Source organism: Peromyscus californicus, unplaced genomic scaffold (assembly GCF_007827085.1).
Source record: "Peromyscus californicus insignis strain IS unplaced genomic scaffold, ASM782708v3 Scaffold_2__1_contigs__length_46816999, whole genome shotgun sequence".
NCBI classification, from domain to species: domain Eukaryota; kingdom Metazoa; phylum Chordata; class Mammalia; order Rodentia; family Cricetidae; genus Peromyscus; species Peromyscus californicus.
In genome coordinates this window covers 5607623-5623320 of record NW_026294540.1, presented here as the reverse complement: position 1 = coordinate 5623320, position 15698 = coordinate 5607623, and the positions used below count along the sequence as shown (strand labels likewise).

Here is a 15698-nt window from a genome sequence, read left to right as displayed (position 1 = left end):
GCAAATGCCTTCACAACAATGTGCCCACAGGCCAATATGCTGCAGGCAATCCTCCAGCTGAGGCTCTCCCTACCCAGTGTGTGAAGCTGACAATCAACCATTGCAGAGGCTGGAGAGATAGATCAGCACTTAAGAACACTTTCTGCTCTTCCTGAGGGCCAGGGTTCAATTCTCAGCAACCACATGGTGGCTTGTAAACAATGTCTGCTGGCCCAATGCCCTCTTGCTTCTGCGTTTTACCATCTGTCATGTACCCTGTAACTTAGCATCCTAGCACCCCTTTTTCCCCCACTACTCACCTCTTCCCTGGATGAAAACCATGTAAGGGGTGAGTTGAGTTAGTTTTCTCCATACTCAAGCTCCCCCTACCCTTCCAGCAGGACTCTGGACAGCCACTACCAGCCACTACCAGTCACTGTGCCTGGGCAGGCGGCTCTAGCTGCACCTGTTGCTCACCAGGCCTGACCATGAGAGAGGGGCGAGACCTGAGTTTGAGTCAAGGGTGGAGATGAGGTTGGGGGTGAAAAGGCTGAGGACTGGGCAGCTGTTCAATAGAGGAAAGAGAAAACCATGTAGCCAATGAGGCATCTCATTTCTAAATCCTCTTGATCAGAGAACAGAGATTAACCTGGCTTCACCTATGGGGTTGGGTGATAGAGAAAGGTAGGAAAGAGGATGTTCTCTCTTTTGTTTCTTGGAAAAAGTTAGGCTGCTGTGTACTTTACTGGGACAATAATCCTCTGACATGTGTTTAGGCAAAGTGAAGTCTGGAAGGTCACTGGTGTAAATAAACTGCAAAAACTCTGGGTTTGGTGTCCTGGGTTTTGGCACCAAATGTTAGTAAATTGATGGCTGAAATTGTGAGGAGACAGTTCAGCCCTAGAGGGCGAGGTATCCCGGACACCTCAGAGCTACTCAGAACAAGAGCTCTGCCCTGAAGGTGTCCCGGACACCTGGAGCTGTTTAGCACAGCTCTGATGGCTGGGACTCCAAAGAAACAGCCCAACCTTGGAAAGGAAGGTTTTCTGATTTCTCAGGAGAGTCAGGCCTGGAACTGCTTCAGCAAGGAAGGGTATCCTGACTCTTTGGGAAAGTCAGGGTATACCTGGTATGATGGTATGATGGGGAATGGTTTCCCCACAGGACACAGCAATCCTGCTCCTCTCCTGGAGAGCCACAATCTCTGGCTCAGTGTTACCAGCTCTTTCTCGCTCAGTCCACTATGGGACGTCCCAGCAAGGTTCTTCGGTTCAGCTTCCCCTTGCTCAGTCCACTATGGGACGTCTCAGCAAGGTTCTTCTGTTCAGTTCCCCCTTCTAAGTCCATTATGGGACGTCTCAGCAAGGTTCTTCTGTTCAGCTGTCAATAAAGGTCTTCACCCAATACTCTTTTGAGAAAGAGGTTTATTTGGAAGGAGGAGTCCAGGAGAGTAGCTGCCTCACCACTGACCCGGGCAGGGCGGTTTATATAGGATGTCTAGGGGACAGAGTCAACTGTGATTGGTTAATTTATTTTCTGCCCAGGGATTGGCCAGTTTTGTGAGCAAGGGGCAGAGATGGTCCTGATTTCAGGGCCAAACTGTGTTCTTTCACTGGCCTTTCTTGGCTTTTTGATACTACCTCTAAGGCCAGGGCCCATTTCTTTCACTGACTCTGATTCTAAGGGCCAAGAGTGTTATTTTGGTACTAATCTCAGAGTCAGGGCATGTTTCCTGGGTTCTGGGTTTGGGGATAAAGTGTTCACTTCTCTGGCTCAGGTCCCAAACACAGGCTGTGTTTCTTTCCCTGGTCCTGGGCACTAGGGCCAGGATTCTACTGTTCTGCCCTGTAATTGGTTGATTTCACAAGTCAGTTGGACAGGGGCAGAGATGGCTCTGATCTGAGCTAAACTGTGTTTCTCTCACTGGCCTTATCTGAGCCATCCTTCCCTAATTCTGGGCTCCAGGTTCAGTGTGGGTTTCTCTAGCCAGCCCCTCTTCCCTACAACTGGGATGTAATCCTGCCTTTGAATCATTTATGGTCAGTCTAGTTTGGTTTCCTATATCAAAATTTTTTGATGAGCTCACAGCAGAAGTGCTTTGAGTCCAATATTTTTAGGACCAAGATGTTGCCTTTAGTGCCCAAGTGACACTGCTTCTTTCTCTCTTCTCTCCCCTCCTACCTCTCTGTCTTCTCTTTCCTTCTCTCTTCACCCCTCCACTCGGTTGTTGTCTTTTTAACCCTTTTGTCGCTTTGCTCTTTTGGGGACCCACTACTCAGCTCCCAAATAAATAATACACACGGAGACTTATTATTACTTACGAATGTCTGGCCTTAGCTTGGCTTGTTTATAGCCAGCTTTCTTTAATTTAAATTATCCCATCTGCCTTTTGCCTCTGGAATTTTTCCTTTCCTACCTCTGTATATCTCACTTTCACACTTACTCTGTGGCTGACATTTGGTTGGGTGGCTGTGTGGCTGTGTGGCTGGGTGGCTGGCCCCTAGCATCCTCCTCTCCTTGTTCTCTTGCTCCTTCTCCCTTCCTTCCAGATATCTCCTCTCTTTATTCTCTCTGCCTGCCAGCCCCACCTATCCTTTCTCATGCCTTGCTATTGGCCATTCAGTTCTTTATTAGACCATCAGGTGTTTTAGGCAGGCAAAAAACAAAGCTTCACAGAGTTGAACAAATGCCACATAAAAGAATGCAACACATCTTTGCATCATCAAAACAAACATTCTACAGTATAAACATATGTAACACATCTTCAAATAATATTCCACAACAGTTCCCCCTTTTGTCTAAATGAACAGAAAAGGTTTTAAGGTTAAGATAGTAAAACTATATACAACAAAGCAGTTATCGAGTAAGAATTACATTTATGGGCTGGAGAGATGGCTCAGAGGTTAAGAGCACTGGCTGTTCTTCCAGAGGTCATGAGTTCAATTCCCAGCAACCACATGGTGGCTCACAACCATCCATAAAGAGATCTGGTGCCCTCTTCTGACCTGCAGGTGTATATGCAGACAGAACACTGTATACATACATAATAAATAAATAAATAAAAGAATTACATTTACAAAGTTCAGTCCATTTGTATTTAGCAAATTCAGAGAAAACACTCCACCATCATGTCATCTTAGTTACTCCCAAGTTCTATACCTAATTTACTTTCTATCATAATTAAGGAAAATTGCAACTATAACTATCTAGTCTTCAACTTCATCCAAGACCCCAGAGTAAACAGGAAGTACATTGAAAACAACTTCCAAATCTCTAGAAATGACAGAGACATCTGACTGTCTGGACAGTCACTCAAAGTTTCTGTTCAATTGTTGTACCCAGATTTCCCCAAGGACCACCAAGGCCTCAAATCCGACACAAAAGTTAAGAGTCTTTTTTATTTTGAGTTTTCTTGGAACTCTCCATCAGTCTGACTCAGCAGCAGAGCAGGAGAGACCCAGAGTAAAAATGGGGTAGGGTTTTCAAAGCAGGATGGGGGTGGGGTCTACAGACTATATAGGAACAGACTCATAATTGGTTTATGCAAGTGGCAATCATGTTAGTAACATTTAACTGGGTAGGGTGAGTTGGGGGTTAATGTTATCCATTTGGGGGCAGGCCTGGACAAGTCCCAGGCTTGTCCTTCAGCTGCCATGGAGGGAGGCTGTCCTAGCAAGTACTGACTATAGGGGCTGACTCAGTGGCCCAGGCTCTGTCCTTGACTCATTCACGTAGCCCTAAGTTGGCGAGGGGTCGCAGACAGTAAACAATTGGCTCAACCTTGAGCAGTCAGAGTACATGCAGAAAGGGAACTATGCAAGAACTATATGTCTTTTGTTCATGGCCCTCCCAGAAACTGCTTGCTCAAGTCTCAGGAAACTGAAACTGAGGCCTGATCTCTGAGAGAAGACTGACAGCCTGTGATGGTGTCTTCTGGTCCTTTCAAACATTTGTGCATCCCTCTTCAGGCTACAGGTCCAGAATATCTGGCAGACTTTTCAGTGTAACAGGAAACTTGACTTACTGTCCTGCCTCCTACTGGCAAAGTTTGTCAGTCACTTTCCTCTGTGTCCTGCAGAATGTCTGGCAGACTCCTCTGGGAAGCAGAAACCTGAAGGATCATTGTGCCCTGTGTTGGCAAAGTTCAGCAGTCACTTTCCTTGGGTCTTGCATGTCCAGTTTATACAACATACAGTCAAGAAGTCAAGGAAAAAGCAATTTCTTCTCCAAATGGCTACCTTTGCCACCTTGAAGGCAAACTCCAGTGAGCTTTGATGCCCATCATTTTCTCTGAAGTAAATTGGTGCTGCCAGGAGCAGATGTGTCTCATTGTCATGAAAAACCTTAGGGAATTAAACACCTTACATGCCCATATTCTGTACATCTTCAAAGTGTTTAAAAATCATCTGTCTAAAATACACCTATTTAACCTGGAGAACATACCTAATGTGACTACAAGTTTGATTATTATAGATAAACTACCAACTTTATTTCTTTTTTTCTTTTCTTTTTCTTTTTTTTTTTTTTTTTTTTTGACTTTTGGAGACAGGGTTTCTCGGTGTAGTTTTGTGAATGTCTTGGAACTCACTTTGTAGACCAGGCTGGCCTCACACTCACAGAGATGCACCTGCCTCGGCCACCCGAGTGCTGGGATTAATGGTGTGCCCCAACACCAACCAAGCCCAAGGCTTAATTTCTAAAGTATTTATTTTTTTCTATGGATGTACCCTTTTTCTATTCATAAGCCCACTCACATTGTTAAACACACTGGAAGTGTTTAGAGATTTTACATCTGAATCTCTTTTACTGCATTTCTTTTAGCTTTTTTTTATCTGCATGAGGACAAAACTGCTAAGTGCTAAGGCTAGGATCTCCAAGCTGCTCTAGCAACTGGCTCTGCCCTCTTCTCCATTCATGAGAGACAAGTTTAAAGGTCTCGGTCTGATATCAGAGGTTCATCTGACCAGGAACAGCATTCAGCCTTTCTAGAACTCTAGAATGCCAAGTGCCAGTGCTTGCACTGTGGCAGGTGTTTTTACTTATTTTTTGTTCCTACTTAACGGACTGGTTGCTCAAGAGCTCACTGTCCCATAGAAACCCTCCAAGGAGCACTATCCACTTTTTTTTCAGAGCTTTCTTAGGCCCTATGTAAATAAGCCCACATTGGTCCTCCAAAACATTTTTCCTGTTGTTTACCCTTTTACTGTTTTGGCTCTTTGCTCTTTTGGGGGCCAACACCCAGCTCCTTATAAATAATACAAACGATGACTTACTGTTATTATAAATGCCCAGCCTTAGGTTGGCTTATCTGTACCGAGCTTTCCTTAATTAAATTATCCCATCTACCTTTTGTCTCTGGGCTTTTTCCTTTGCTGACATCTGTATATCTTACTTTCACACATACTCAGTGGCTGACCCCCTATAGGAGGCCTTACCCTATTAGAGGATGGAAAAAGGAGTGAGTGAGGGGAGGACCCTGGGGGGGAGAGCAGGAAGAGAGATGAGATGGGGGATCTGTGGTTGGTATGTGAAATAAAAAAATTGTAAATAAAAAAGAAAAAGTTTATATAAAAAAGCATAAGAAAAGAATGCAACAGCTTTTTGCATCATTAAAAAATGTTCCACAGTGTAAACAAATGTAACACATCTTCAAATAATATTCCACAACACCCTCCCCTCCTCTCCTGTACCTTTCCCTGCCTCAGCTCTCCCCTCTCCATCTCTTTTCTGTCCCCTCTAATCCCTCATTGTCTCGTACAGGCTTCTCATTTTTTTGTTTGTTTGGTTTTTTGAGACAGAATATCTTTGTGGAATACTCCTGCTCATCACATGAGAACACTTTCTGCTCTTGCTGAGGACCGGGAGGTCAATCCTCAACAACCACCACATGGTGGCTGACAACAGTGTCTGCTGGCCCAATGCCCTCTGGCCTCTAGTTTGGCAGCTTTCATGTTCCTCTAGTTTATCACCCCAGCGCCTCCTTTTCCCCACTTCTCACCTCATCACTGGATAAAAATCATGTAGTGTGTGAGTTTAGTTGGTTGTCTCCTCACTCAAGACCTCCCTACCCTTCCAGCGGGACTCTGGACAGTCACTACCAAGTACGACCAGTCACTGCGCCTGCGTAGGCAACTCTAGCTGCACCTGTTGCTCACCAGGCCTGACCTTGGGAGGGTCAAGGCCTGAGCTTTGTAACTCCAGTGGGGATGGGGTTGGGGTTAGAAAGACGGAGGACTGGGCAGCTGGTCACTAAAGAAAAAAGTGACTGACAACCATGTAGCCTTAAACCACCAATGAGACAGGTTATTCCTGAACCTGGTTGACCAGGGAACCAGGGATTAACCTGGCTTTACCTTCAGAGTCCCATGATAGAGAGAGGTAGAGAAGAGGATGTGTTCTGTTTTCTTTGTTCAAAAAGTTAGGCTGCTGTGTGCTTTAACAGGATACTATCCTATGGCGTGTTTAGGCACAGTGAAGACTGGAAGTCCACCAGGATGTAATCCTGCCTTCAGGTCATTTACGGTCAGTCCAGTGTGGTTTCCTATATCCAACTTCTTTTTTTTTTTTTTCCCTCAAGATTAATTGATTGATTGATTATGTGTTCTGAACATATGCCTGCAAGCCAGAAGAGGGCACCAGATCTCTTACAGATGGTTTGTGAATCACCATGTGGTTGCTGGGAATTGAACTCAGGACCTCTGGAAGAGCAGATAGCGCTCTTAACATCTAAGCGATCTTTCCAGACCCTATATCCAATTTCTTATGATGAGTGCACAGCACAAGTGTTTGAGTCCAGTTTTTTTGTTTGTTTGTTTTTTGTTTTTGTTTTTTTGCGGGGTTGAAAGAGGGCTCATTTTTTTGTTTTGTTTTGTTTTGTTTTTTGTTTTGAGACAAGGTTTTCTGTAGCTCTGGAGTCTGTCCTGGAACTGGCTCTATAGACCTGGCTGGCCTCCAGCTTGCAAAGATCTGCCTATATCCACATCTCCAGTGCAGGGAATAAAGGCATGCATGGACACCACCCAGCGAGTCCAGAATTTTTAGAGCAAGATGTTCCTTTAGTGCCCATGTGACACTGAATCTTTCTCTCTTCCCTCCTCTCCTCACTCTTTGTCTTTTTTTCCTTCACTTCCCACCACACTTCTCCTTTCCTATCTATATCCCTTCCATATCCCTCCACTTTCCTTCCCACTTCTGTCGCCCTTACCCAACTATGTATCTCAGGCTGGCTTCTTCTTTATTTGAATTTTTTTTTTTTTAGTTTTTGAGACAGAGTTTCTTTTAGAGTCCTGGATGTCCTGGGACCTGCAATTAGACCAGGTTTGCCAGGAACTCAAGAGATTTGCCACCTCTGCCTCTGCTCTTGCATCCCAAAACTGTGCTGGGATGAAAGGCATGGCTGGAATCATCACCCACTCTTCAAGGTGCTTGATTCCTAGAAAAGTCTTTCCCATTAACCTTCAGTTTCCAGGAATAGACAGGATGATGTTCTCTGAGGATCTAGTTATGTTCGGCAGACAGAGAATACAATCACCAAAGCTGAGTTCTTTCTATATGTACTTTATTAGAGGGGGCAGTGAGTAGTGACCACAACCAGGCAGGCAAGGATGGTGTAGGCAATAACTGAGGTAATTAGTCTAACACTTAATGTCTTTGTCCTCCTTGTTGTATGGAGCCTGGGAGAAGCAGATGGCGGCCTCACGGTCACAGTTGCAGATGAAGGCCTCACAGGGGTCGTTTTTGTCTGCAGAGAAACAAGAAAGGAAGTTGAGTGGAGCCCATGACCCTGAACCCTATGATCTATAGACAAAAGGAACCGGTGGCCCTCCCATTGATGTAGCTTTAGGTTGAGAGACAGAGCACACAGAAGTACATTGGGTTGTCCAAATACCTGGAACACACTTATCATAAGAACATTAGTTGTTGTGGGCTCAGGAGACGGCACAGTTGGTAAAGGGGTTGACATACAATCATGAGGGCCTGACCTAGGATGCCCAGAGCCCATGGAAAAATCAAGGGGTGCCCAGGGCATCTATAATTCTATTGGGAAGTAGGGAGCACGGATCCCCAAAACTTGTTGCTCATTCAGGCTAGCTAAAGGTGAGTGTCCTGTTTACTGAGAGAGAGAGACCCAGGCTCTAAAGACATGGTGGAGAGTGACTGAAAAAGACACGGGATGCCAACTCATTCCTGTACATAAAAATAAACACACATATTTAATCCTAAAGCCTATAAAACTACAATTATCAGCCAGACCATGGTGACACATGCCTTTAATCCCAGCACTTGGGAGGCAGGGGAAGGTGGATCTCTCTGAGTTAGAGGTCAGCCTAGTCTACAGAGCAAGTTCCAGGGCAAGCTCCAAAGAGAAACTCTGTCTCAAAAAAATTAAAAAAAAATACAAATATGAATTGCCACTTATAAAATTATATAATTGAAGATAATCCTCCTGTCTCCACCAAGTGCTGGATTGCAGGTGTGAACTACCACACTCAATGTATGGGTTCTGGAGGTAGAAGAGGGCTCTGTGCATGCTAGGCAAGCTATCTAACAACTGATCTATATTCCCAGCCCTCTGAATCCTCACCTGTAAAATGGGAATGATAAATCTTGCCCTGCACAGGTGTTTACTTATCCAATGATTCAGCTCTCCATTGTCTAGTCAGTATGGAGTCAGTAGAACACAGCAGCTAACAGGAGAGACTTTGGGCAGGCAAGATGGCTCAGGGAATAAAGGCACTTGCTGCCCAGTCTGAACCCGAGTTCCATCCCCAGGACTCACATGGTTGAAAGAACAGACCTCTGCAAGTTGTCCTGAGACCTGCACACTTGTGTTGTGCACAGAAATGCCTCCCCAAAAATAAATTAAATCTTGAAATGTTTTTAAACAGAGGCCTTGGAATGATGTAGATCTGTGTCCCAGAAACAGATGTCATCACTTCTAAGCTGAGTGACCTTGGGCAAGTGGCCCTGCCTTCCTCATCTTCCTCATCAGTGACCTCATCTATAATTTAGTATCTACCCGATAAGGTTGTTGTGAGGTCAAATGAGATCTAGGAAATGACCACTACATGGTGACTGTCCTTGTCACTTGCCTGCCCCTTCCAAACCCGTGAGGGACAAGCAGGATCCAGGGGTCCCAGAGGGTAAACCTACCACTGCAGGTGATCTCATTCCCAGAGCAGGAGTATGAGTAGGCGCTGGTGTAGGGGTTGTCAATGAAGGATTTGCAGTTTTCCGCCTTCTCGACCTGACCGTAGCAATTGTCATGAGTCTGGCAGCACCTGGAGCGAGGAAAATACAGCTGAGGGAGGAGGTTGGACCTGAAGGAAGTCATTTCTCACTTGCACTCTTCCTCAAACATGTAGGGATGATTTAAACATGATGTTCCAAAGAAATGGTTCTGAAGCTTCAGAGTTTGTGATTTCTATTAAGCATATATTTATTAAAGTAACTTCTGTGGAGTGTGGTGGTGTCTACCAATAATCCCAGTACTTGGTATGCAGAGGCAGATGGATCTCTGAGTTCAAGTCCAGCCTGGTCTCCAGAAGGAATTCCAGGAAACCTAGGGCTATACAGAGAACCCCTGTCTGGAAACTAACAAACAAAAATAATAAAGAAACTAAACAAGACATATTATGTCTGGTGAATTTCATGTCTCCTACTTGTGCCTCATGAGATGCTCTGCTTGTGTCCTGTCCCCACCAACCCAGACACTCCAGTCTCCCACCAGATGGATCACTCACCTGTCTAACTCATCCACCGGAGCACCTGAGCCCCCGTAGCCACAGTAGCAGCCATAGTCGTTGAATTCCGCCAAGGGATGACTCTCAGGGATGGTGCACTTGATCACATTATAGAACTGCAGCAAAGACCGACGGCTGATGCTGTGTGCAGTAGCGCCTGCTGCAAGAATGCACAGCACACTCCATCAATCCCACCTGGTTGACCAGATGTCTGATGCCTGCTGCTAGCTTCCTCCTGACTCCTACCAGCTGCTGCATCAGGAGAGCAGTGAACAGAGCAGTGTGTGTGTGTGTCTGTGTGTGTGTGTCTGTGTGTGTGTGTGTGTGTGTGTGTGTGTGTGTGTGTGTGTGTGCAGGTGTGTGCTTGCCTGCATACTGGTTTACAGGCATGCACTTGTTAACACTCATAAATGTTATGCTACCCAGGAGGAGGCCAGAAGACAGCTATAGGGAGATGGTTTTCTCTCTCTCTACGTAGGTATTGTAGAGGAAACTGAAGTCACCAGGCCTGTGCAGGACTCTGTCTACCTATTTGAGACAGGGAGTTGCCCTGTCTCCCATGCTAACCTCAGACTCTGTAGGAACTCTCTGGCCTCAGCCTCCCGAGTGGTAGGATTATAAACGAACACCACTGTACTGGGCTGGGCTGACTCCCCAGGACGAAGTTCTATAGACATTGCCTTTTGCCCTGCTTGCCTGCTCATTTCTCACTGTCAGGACAGACAGTCGCCACACTGTGAGCTGCCCTGTGGTCCCTGTGTTGAGGGTTGAGAACACTCTCCAGTCAGCAGCCAGAGACAAACTGACCTCTTAGTTCAATAACCCAACAATCCAACCATCTCTTGAGTTTGAAAGCTGCCCCACCCCTACTCAAGCCTAGGTGAAACCCTAGCCTTAGCCAGCAGTGGGATTCATCACGGGTCTAGCTGAGACCTTGAGCCAGAGAAGCAGCCAACACATGCTGATTGTTTTACACTGGAAGAATTAGAAGGAATCTGTTGTGTGGCCATGCACAGCTCATAGACAAGGATAATGGTCAGATCATCATTGTAATGTCAGCATTTGACACAACAAACTGTTCATCAGCTGATGAGTAGGTAAATAAGCCAGGATTCAGTCTGCAGTGGCATACTTGGTCACCATTAAAATGCATAAGACAGGTAGAGTGGAACACACACTGTGTAATCCCAGCATGCTGCTGGCTGAGGCAGGTTAAAATCTGAGTTCGAAGCCAAGATGATCTATAGAGTGAATTCCAGGACAGTCATCAATATTAGGAAAAAAAAAAACTCTCATGTAAAATGCCGGGAAAAAAAAAGAATTGCAACCCTAAACAAGACCTTCAGGTGACCATTGGGGAACTGTGCATTGAAGACAAGAGAGATGGTGGGCACCCAGAGGGGACAAGGGTCCTACCTGTGAGCAGAGTGACCAGCAGCAGGAGTTTCATCCTGAGTGTGTGGAGGACTCAAGTGACTTCTCTCTTTATAGTTCTGTATGTAATCCTAACACTTGGGTGGCTGAGGTAAGTCTTGGCTAGAATGTTCAGTTGAAGGACATCCTGAGCCAAAATTATATAATCCTGTAAAAATAATAATCAGGGCTGCAGAGATGGCTCTTCAGTCAGGAGCAGTTGTTGAGCTTGTGTGGGACCCAGGCTCAGGTCCAGCAGTCACCAGGCAGCTCACACCTGCCTATGACCCCAGTTCTGGAGGATCAGAACCCCCCACTGCCGTCTGCCTCTGTAGGCACTGCTCACACATATTTTACACACACACACATGCAGGCAAAGGGCTCATATACATAAAATATAGGTCAATATTATTAAAAGGAAAAGAAAAATCACATTGTCAGGGGACCTTAGGCCCAAGAAAATGGGTGCTGGTTCAATATGGCAGAGACAGAAGGGGCTTCAATGCTTGTGTAGGTGACTGTAGTGGACTTTCCTAAGGAGTCATCTGAGTTAACTAAGAGGGTAGAGGTGCCAGATGTTGTGGACATGTGGTGAGCATGGACCTCAACCCATGGACTATTAGACTGTATGGGAACCCCAAACCAGAACTTCAGGTGGGACCAGCTGGCTGTGCATTGAAGACAAGGGACATGGTAGGCACTCAGAGGGCACAAGGGTTCTTCCTGTGAGCAGAGCGACCAGCCGAAAAAGTTTCATCTTGAGTGAGGGGAGGACTCACTGTCTTCTCTCTTTATAGCCCTGTAGCTGTGCTCTGACAGTGTCCAGTCAGCATACGGGCCTGTGACTACTGTGTGTGTAGCACAGAAGTAGAATATGTGCACCCTCACACACAGTCCCGACCTGCAGAGCTGCTGTAGATGGTGACAGAGCCTGAATCAGTGCTGTCCCAGAGGCACAAAGAAAGGGCTAACTCAACACCCCAACAAGCTTAAGTCAGTGATGGGCACAAGTCCCTCCCCCGTGGATGCTTTGGGGTCATAAGAAGATCTAGACATTGCTCCTGGGCTTGGGTCTGAGGGATGCAGACAGTGTTGTGTTGCCCCAGGCAAAGGTAGCTGGAGCCTACAATCCTCCATGTTAACTTTCTAAACTACATGCTAAATCTGTCCCAGGAACCTAACACAGCCTATGAGGTATATCCAGTTACATAATCAATCTTTAATTAGTTAACCAATTAATTAATGTGTGTTGTTTGTGTGAAAGAGAGACAGAGACAGAGAGACAGAGAGAGCACTTGAGTGCACGTGTGGAGGTGAGAGAAGAACGCTGTGGAGTCAGGTCTCTCCTTCTTCCTTTAAATGGATTCCAGGAATAAACTCAGGTCAAGAGACTTGTATTGTAGGCTAGATCTTACTAACCTACAAATTCATTTAAGAACTAGAAATGAAGGCAGATGGTGGTAGTGGTGGAGGTGGTGGTGGAGGTGGTGGTGGAGGTGGTGGTGGTGGTGGTGCATGCCCTTAATGTCAACACTCAGGATGCAGAGGCAAGTGAATATCTGAGCTTCAGGCTAGCCTGGTCTCAGAGTGAATTCAAGGACAGCCTTAGATACACAAAAAAATACTTTCTAAAAAAAACCCAAAAAATTAAAAAAGAGAGACAGCAAATGCCTTCACAACAATGTGCCCACAGGCCGATATGCTGCAGGCAATCCTCCAGCTGAGGCTCTCCCTACCCAGTGCCTGAGGCTGACGATCAACCATTGCAGGGGCTGGAGAGGTGGATCAGCACTTAAGAGCACTTTCTGCTCTTGCTGAGGGCCACGCTTCAATTCTCAGCAACCACATGGTGGCTTGTGAACAGTGTCTGCTGGCCCAATGCCCTCTTGTCTCTGCCTTTGACCATCTGTCATGTACGCTGTAACTTAGCATCCTAGCACCTCTTCTTCCCCACTACTCACCTCTTCCCTGGATAAAATCCATGTAGGGGGTGAGTTGAGTTAGTTGTCTCCAAACTCAAGAACCGCCCTACCCTTCCAGCGGAATTCTGGACGGCCACTACCATCTACTCCCAGTCACTGTGCCTGGGCAGGCGGCTCTAGCTGTACCTGTTGCTCACAGGTCTGACCTTGAGAGGGGCGAGGCCTGAGTTTGAGTGAAGGGTGGAGATGAGGTTGAGGGTGAAAAGGCCAAGGACCTGGCAGCTGCTCACTAATGGAAAATTGAGAGCCACGTAGCCTTTAGCCAATTCCTAAATCCTGCTGATCAGGGGACCAGAGATTAACCTGGCTTCACCTGTGGGGTTGGGTGGTGGAGAAAGGTAGAGGAGATGTGCGCTGATTTGTTTCTTACTAAAAGTCAGGCTGCTGTGTACTTTACTGTGACAATAATCTCTGACGTGTGTTTAGGCACAGTGAAGACAGGAAGATCACCGGATCTAATACTGCCTTCAGGTCATTTATGGTCAGTCCAGTTTGGTTTCCTATACCCCACTTCTTATGTAGAGCTCACAGCAGAAGCGCTTTGAGTCCAATATTTTTAGGGCCAAGATGTTCCTTTAGTGCCCACGTGACTCTGCTTCTTTCTCTCTTCTCTCCCCTCCTACCTCTCTGTCTTCCCTTTCCTTCTCTCTTCACCCCTCCACTCTGTTGTTTTTTTGGTGTTTGTTTTGTTTTTATTCTTTTACTCTTTTGTCACTTTGCTCTTTTGGGGACCCACTACTCAGCTCCCAAATAAATTAAGACACAAAGAGATTTATTATCACTTACGAATGCCTGGCCTTAGCTTGGCTTATTTCTAGCCAGCTTTCCTTAATTTAAATTATCCCATCTGCCTTTTGTCTCTGGGCTTTTTCCTTTCCTACTTCTGTGTATCTTACTTTCATACTTACTCTGTGACTGACATGTGGCTGGGTGGCTGTGTGGCTGTGTGGCTGTGTGGCTGTGTGGCTGGGTGGCTGGGTGGCTGTGTGGCTGTGTGGCTGTGTGACTGTGTGGCTGTGTGGCTGGCCCCTAGCATCCTCCTCTCCTTGCTCCTTCTCCTTCTTCTTCCCTTCCTTCCAGATTTCTCTTCTCTTTATTCTCTCTGCTGGCCAGCCCCTCCTATCCTTTCTCATGCCTTGCTATTGGCCGTTCAGTTCTTTATCAGACCATCAGGTGTTTTACACAGGCAAAAAACAAAGCTTCACAGACTTAAACAAATGCAATATAAAATAATGCAACACACCTTTGCATCATTAAAACAAACATACCACAGGATAAAAAAATGAAACACATCTTCAAATAATATTCCACAACAGTTCCCCCTTTTGTCTAAATAAACAGGAAAGGTTTTAAGGTTAAGATAGTAAAACTATGTACAACAAAGCAGTTATCAAGTAAGAATTACATTTACAATGTTCAGTCCATTTGTATTTAGCAAATTCAGAGAAAATGCTCCACCATCATGTCATCTTAGTTACTCCAAAGTTCTATACCTAATTTACTTTCTATCATAATTAAGGAAAACTGCAACTATAACTATCTAGTCTTCAACTCCATCCAAAACCCCTAAGTAAACAGGAAGTGCATTGAAAGCAACTTCCAAATCTCTAGAAATGACAGAGACTCATGCACATAGCTCTAAGATGGTGAGGGGTCCCACACAGCAAACAACTGAATGAACCTTACCAGTCAGAGTACGTGCAGAAAGGGAGCTACTGCAAGGACTATATCTTTTGTTCATGTTCCTTGCTCAAGGCTCAGGAAACTCAAATTGAGGCCTGATCTCTGAGAGAAGAATGAGCAGCCTGTGATGGTGTCTGCCTGGTCCTTGCAAACATTTGTGCATCCATCTTCAGGCTACAGGTCCAGAATATCTGGCAGAATTTTCAGTGTAACAGGAAACTTGATGGTCTGTCCTGCCTCCCACTGGCAAAGTTTGTCAGTCGCTTTCCTCTGTGTCCTGCAGAATGTCTGGCAGACTCCTCTGGGAAGCAGGAACCTGAAGGATCATTGTGCCTTGTGTTGGCAAAGTTCAGCAGTCACTTTCCTTGGGTCTTGCTTGTCCAGTTTATACAGCATACAGTCAAGCAGTCAAGGAAAAAGTAATTTCTTGTCCAAATGGCTACCTTTGCCACCTTGAAGGCAAACTCCTGTGAGCTTCTTTGATGCCCATCATTTTCTCTGAAGTAAATTGGTGCTGCCAGGAGCAGATGTGTCTCATTGTCATGAAAAGCCTTAGGGAATTAAACATCTTACATGCCATATTCTGTACATCTTCAAAGTGTTTAAAAATCATCTGTCTAAAATACACCTATTTAACCTGGAGAACATACCTAATGTGACTACAAGTTTGATTATTATATATTAACTACCAACTTCATTTCTTTTCTTTTCTTTTCTTTTTGACTTTTGGAGACAGGGTTTCTCCGTATAGCTTTTGGAGCCTATCTTGGTACTCACTTTGTAGACCAGGCTGGCCTCAAACTCACAGAGATTCACCTGCCTCTGCCTCCTGAGTGCTGGGACTAAAGCTGTGCCCCCTCCACGCTTCCCAAGGCTTTATTTTTAAACTATTCATTTT

At 45.5% G+C, this 15698-nt stretch overlaps 1 protein-coding gene across 1 annotated transcript; it reads right to left on the bottom strand.

Annotated features, from left to right (window-relative positions):
* Window positions 1-7613: 7613 nt before the first annotated feature.
* Window positions 7614-11172, bottom strand: LOC128120725 (phospholipase A2-like). The gene is made up of 4 exons (XM_052754930.1): window positions 11139-11172; window positions 9723-9882; window positions 9133-9260; window positions 7614-7720 (listed from the first exon to the last, which is right to left on the bottom strand). Exons 1-4 carry the CDS (start codon window positions 11170-11172, stop codon window positions 7614-7616), a joined length of 429 nt encoding a protein of 142 aa, XP_052610890.1.
* Between the last annotated feature and the right edge of the window lie 4526 nt (window positions 11173-15698).

Excerpts from the sequence above, each read along its gene's own strand:
- LOC128120725 (XM_052754930.1), bottom strand. The coding sequence starts at position 11,172 with ATGAAACTCCTGCTGCTGGTCACTCTGCTCACAG. Across the intron at positions 9,883-11,138 it reads GCTGGTCACTCTGCTCACAG|CAGGCGCTACTGCACACAGC; the intron begins GTAGGACCCTTG and ends GCATTCTTGCAG. Across the intron at positions 7,721-9,132 it reads GAATGAGATCACCTGCAGTG|ACAAAAACGACCCCTGTGAG; the intron begins GTAGGTTTACCC and ends GTTTCTCTGCAG.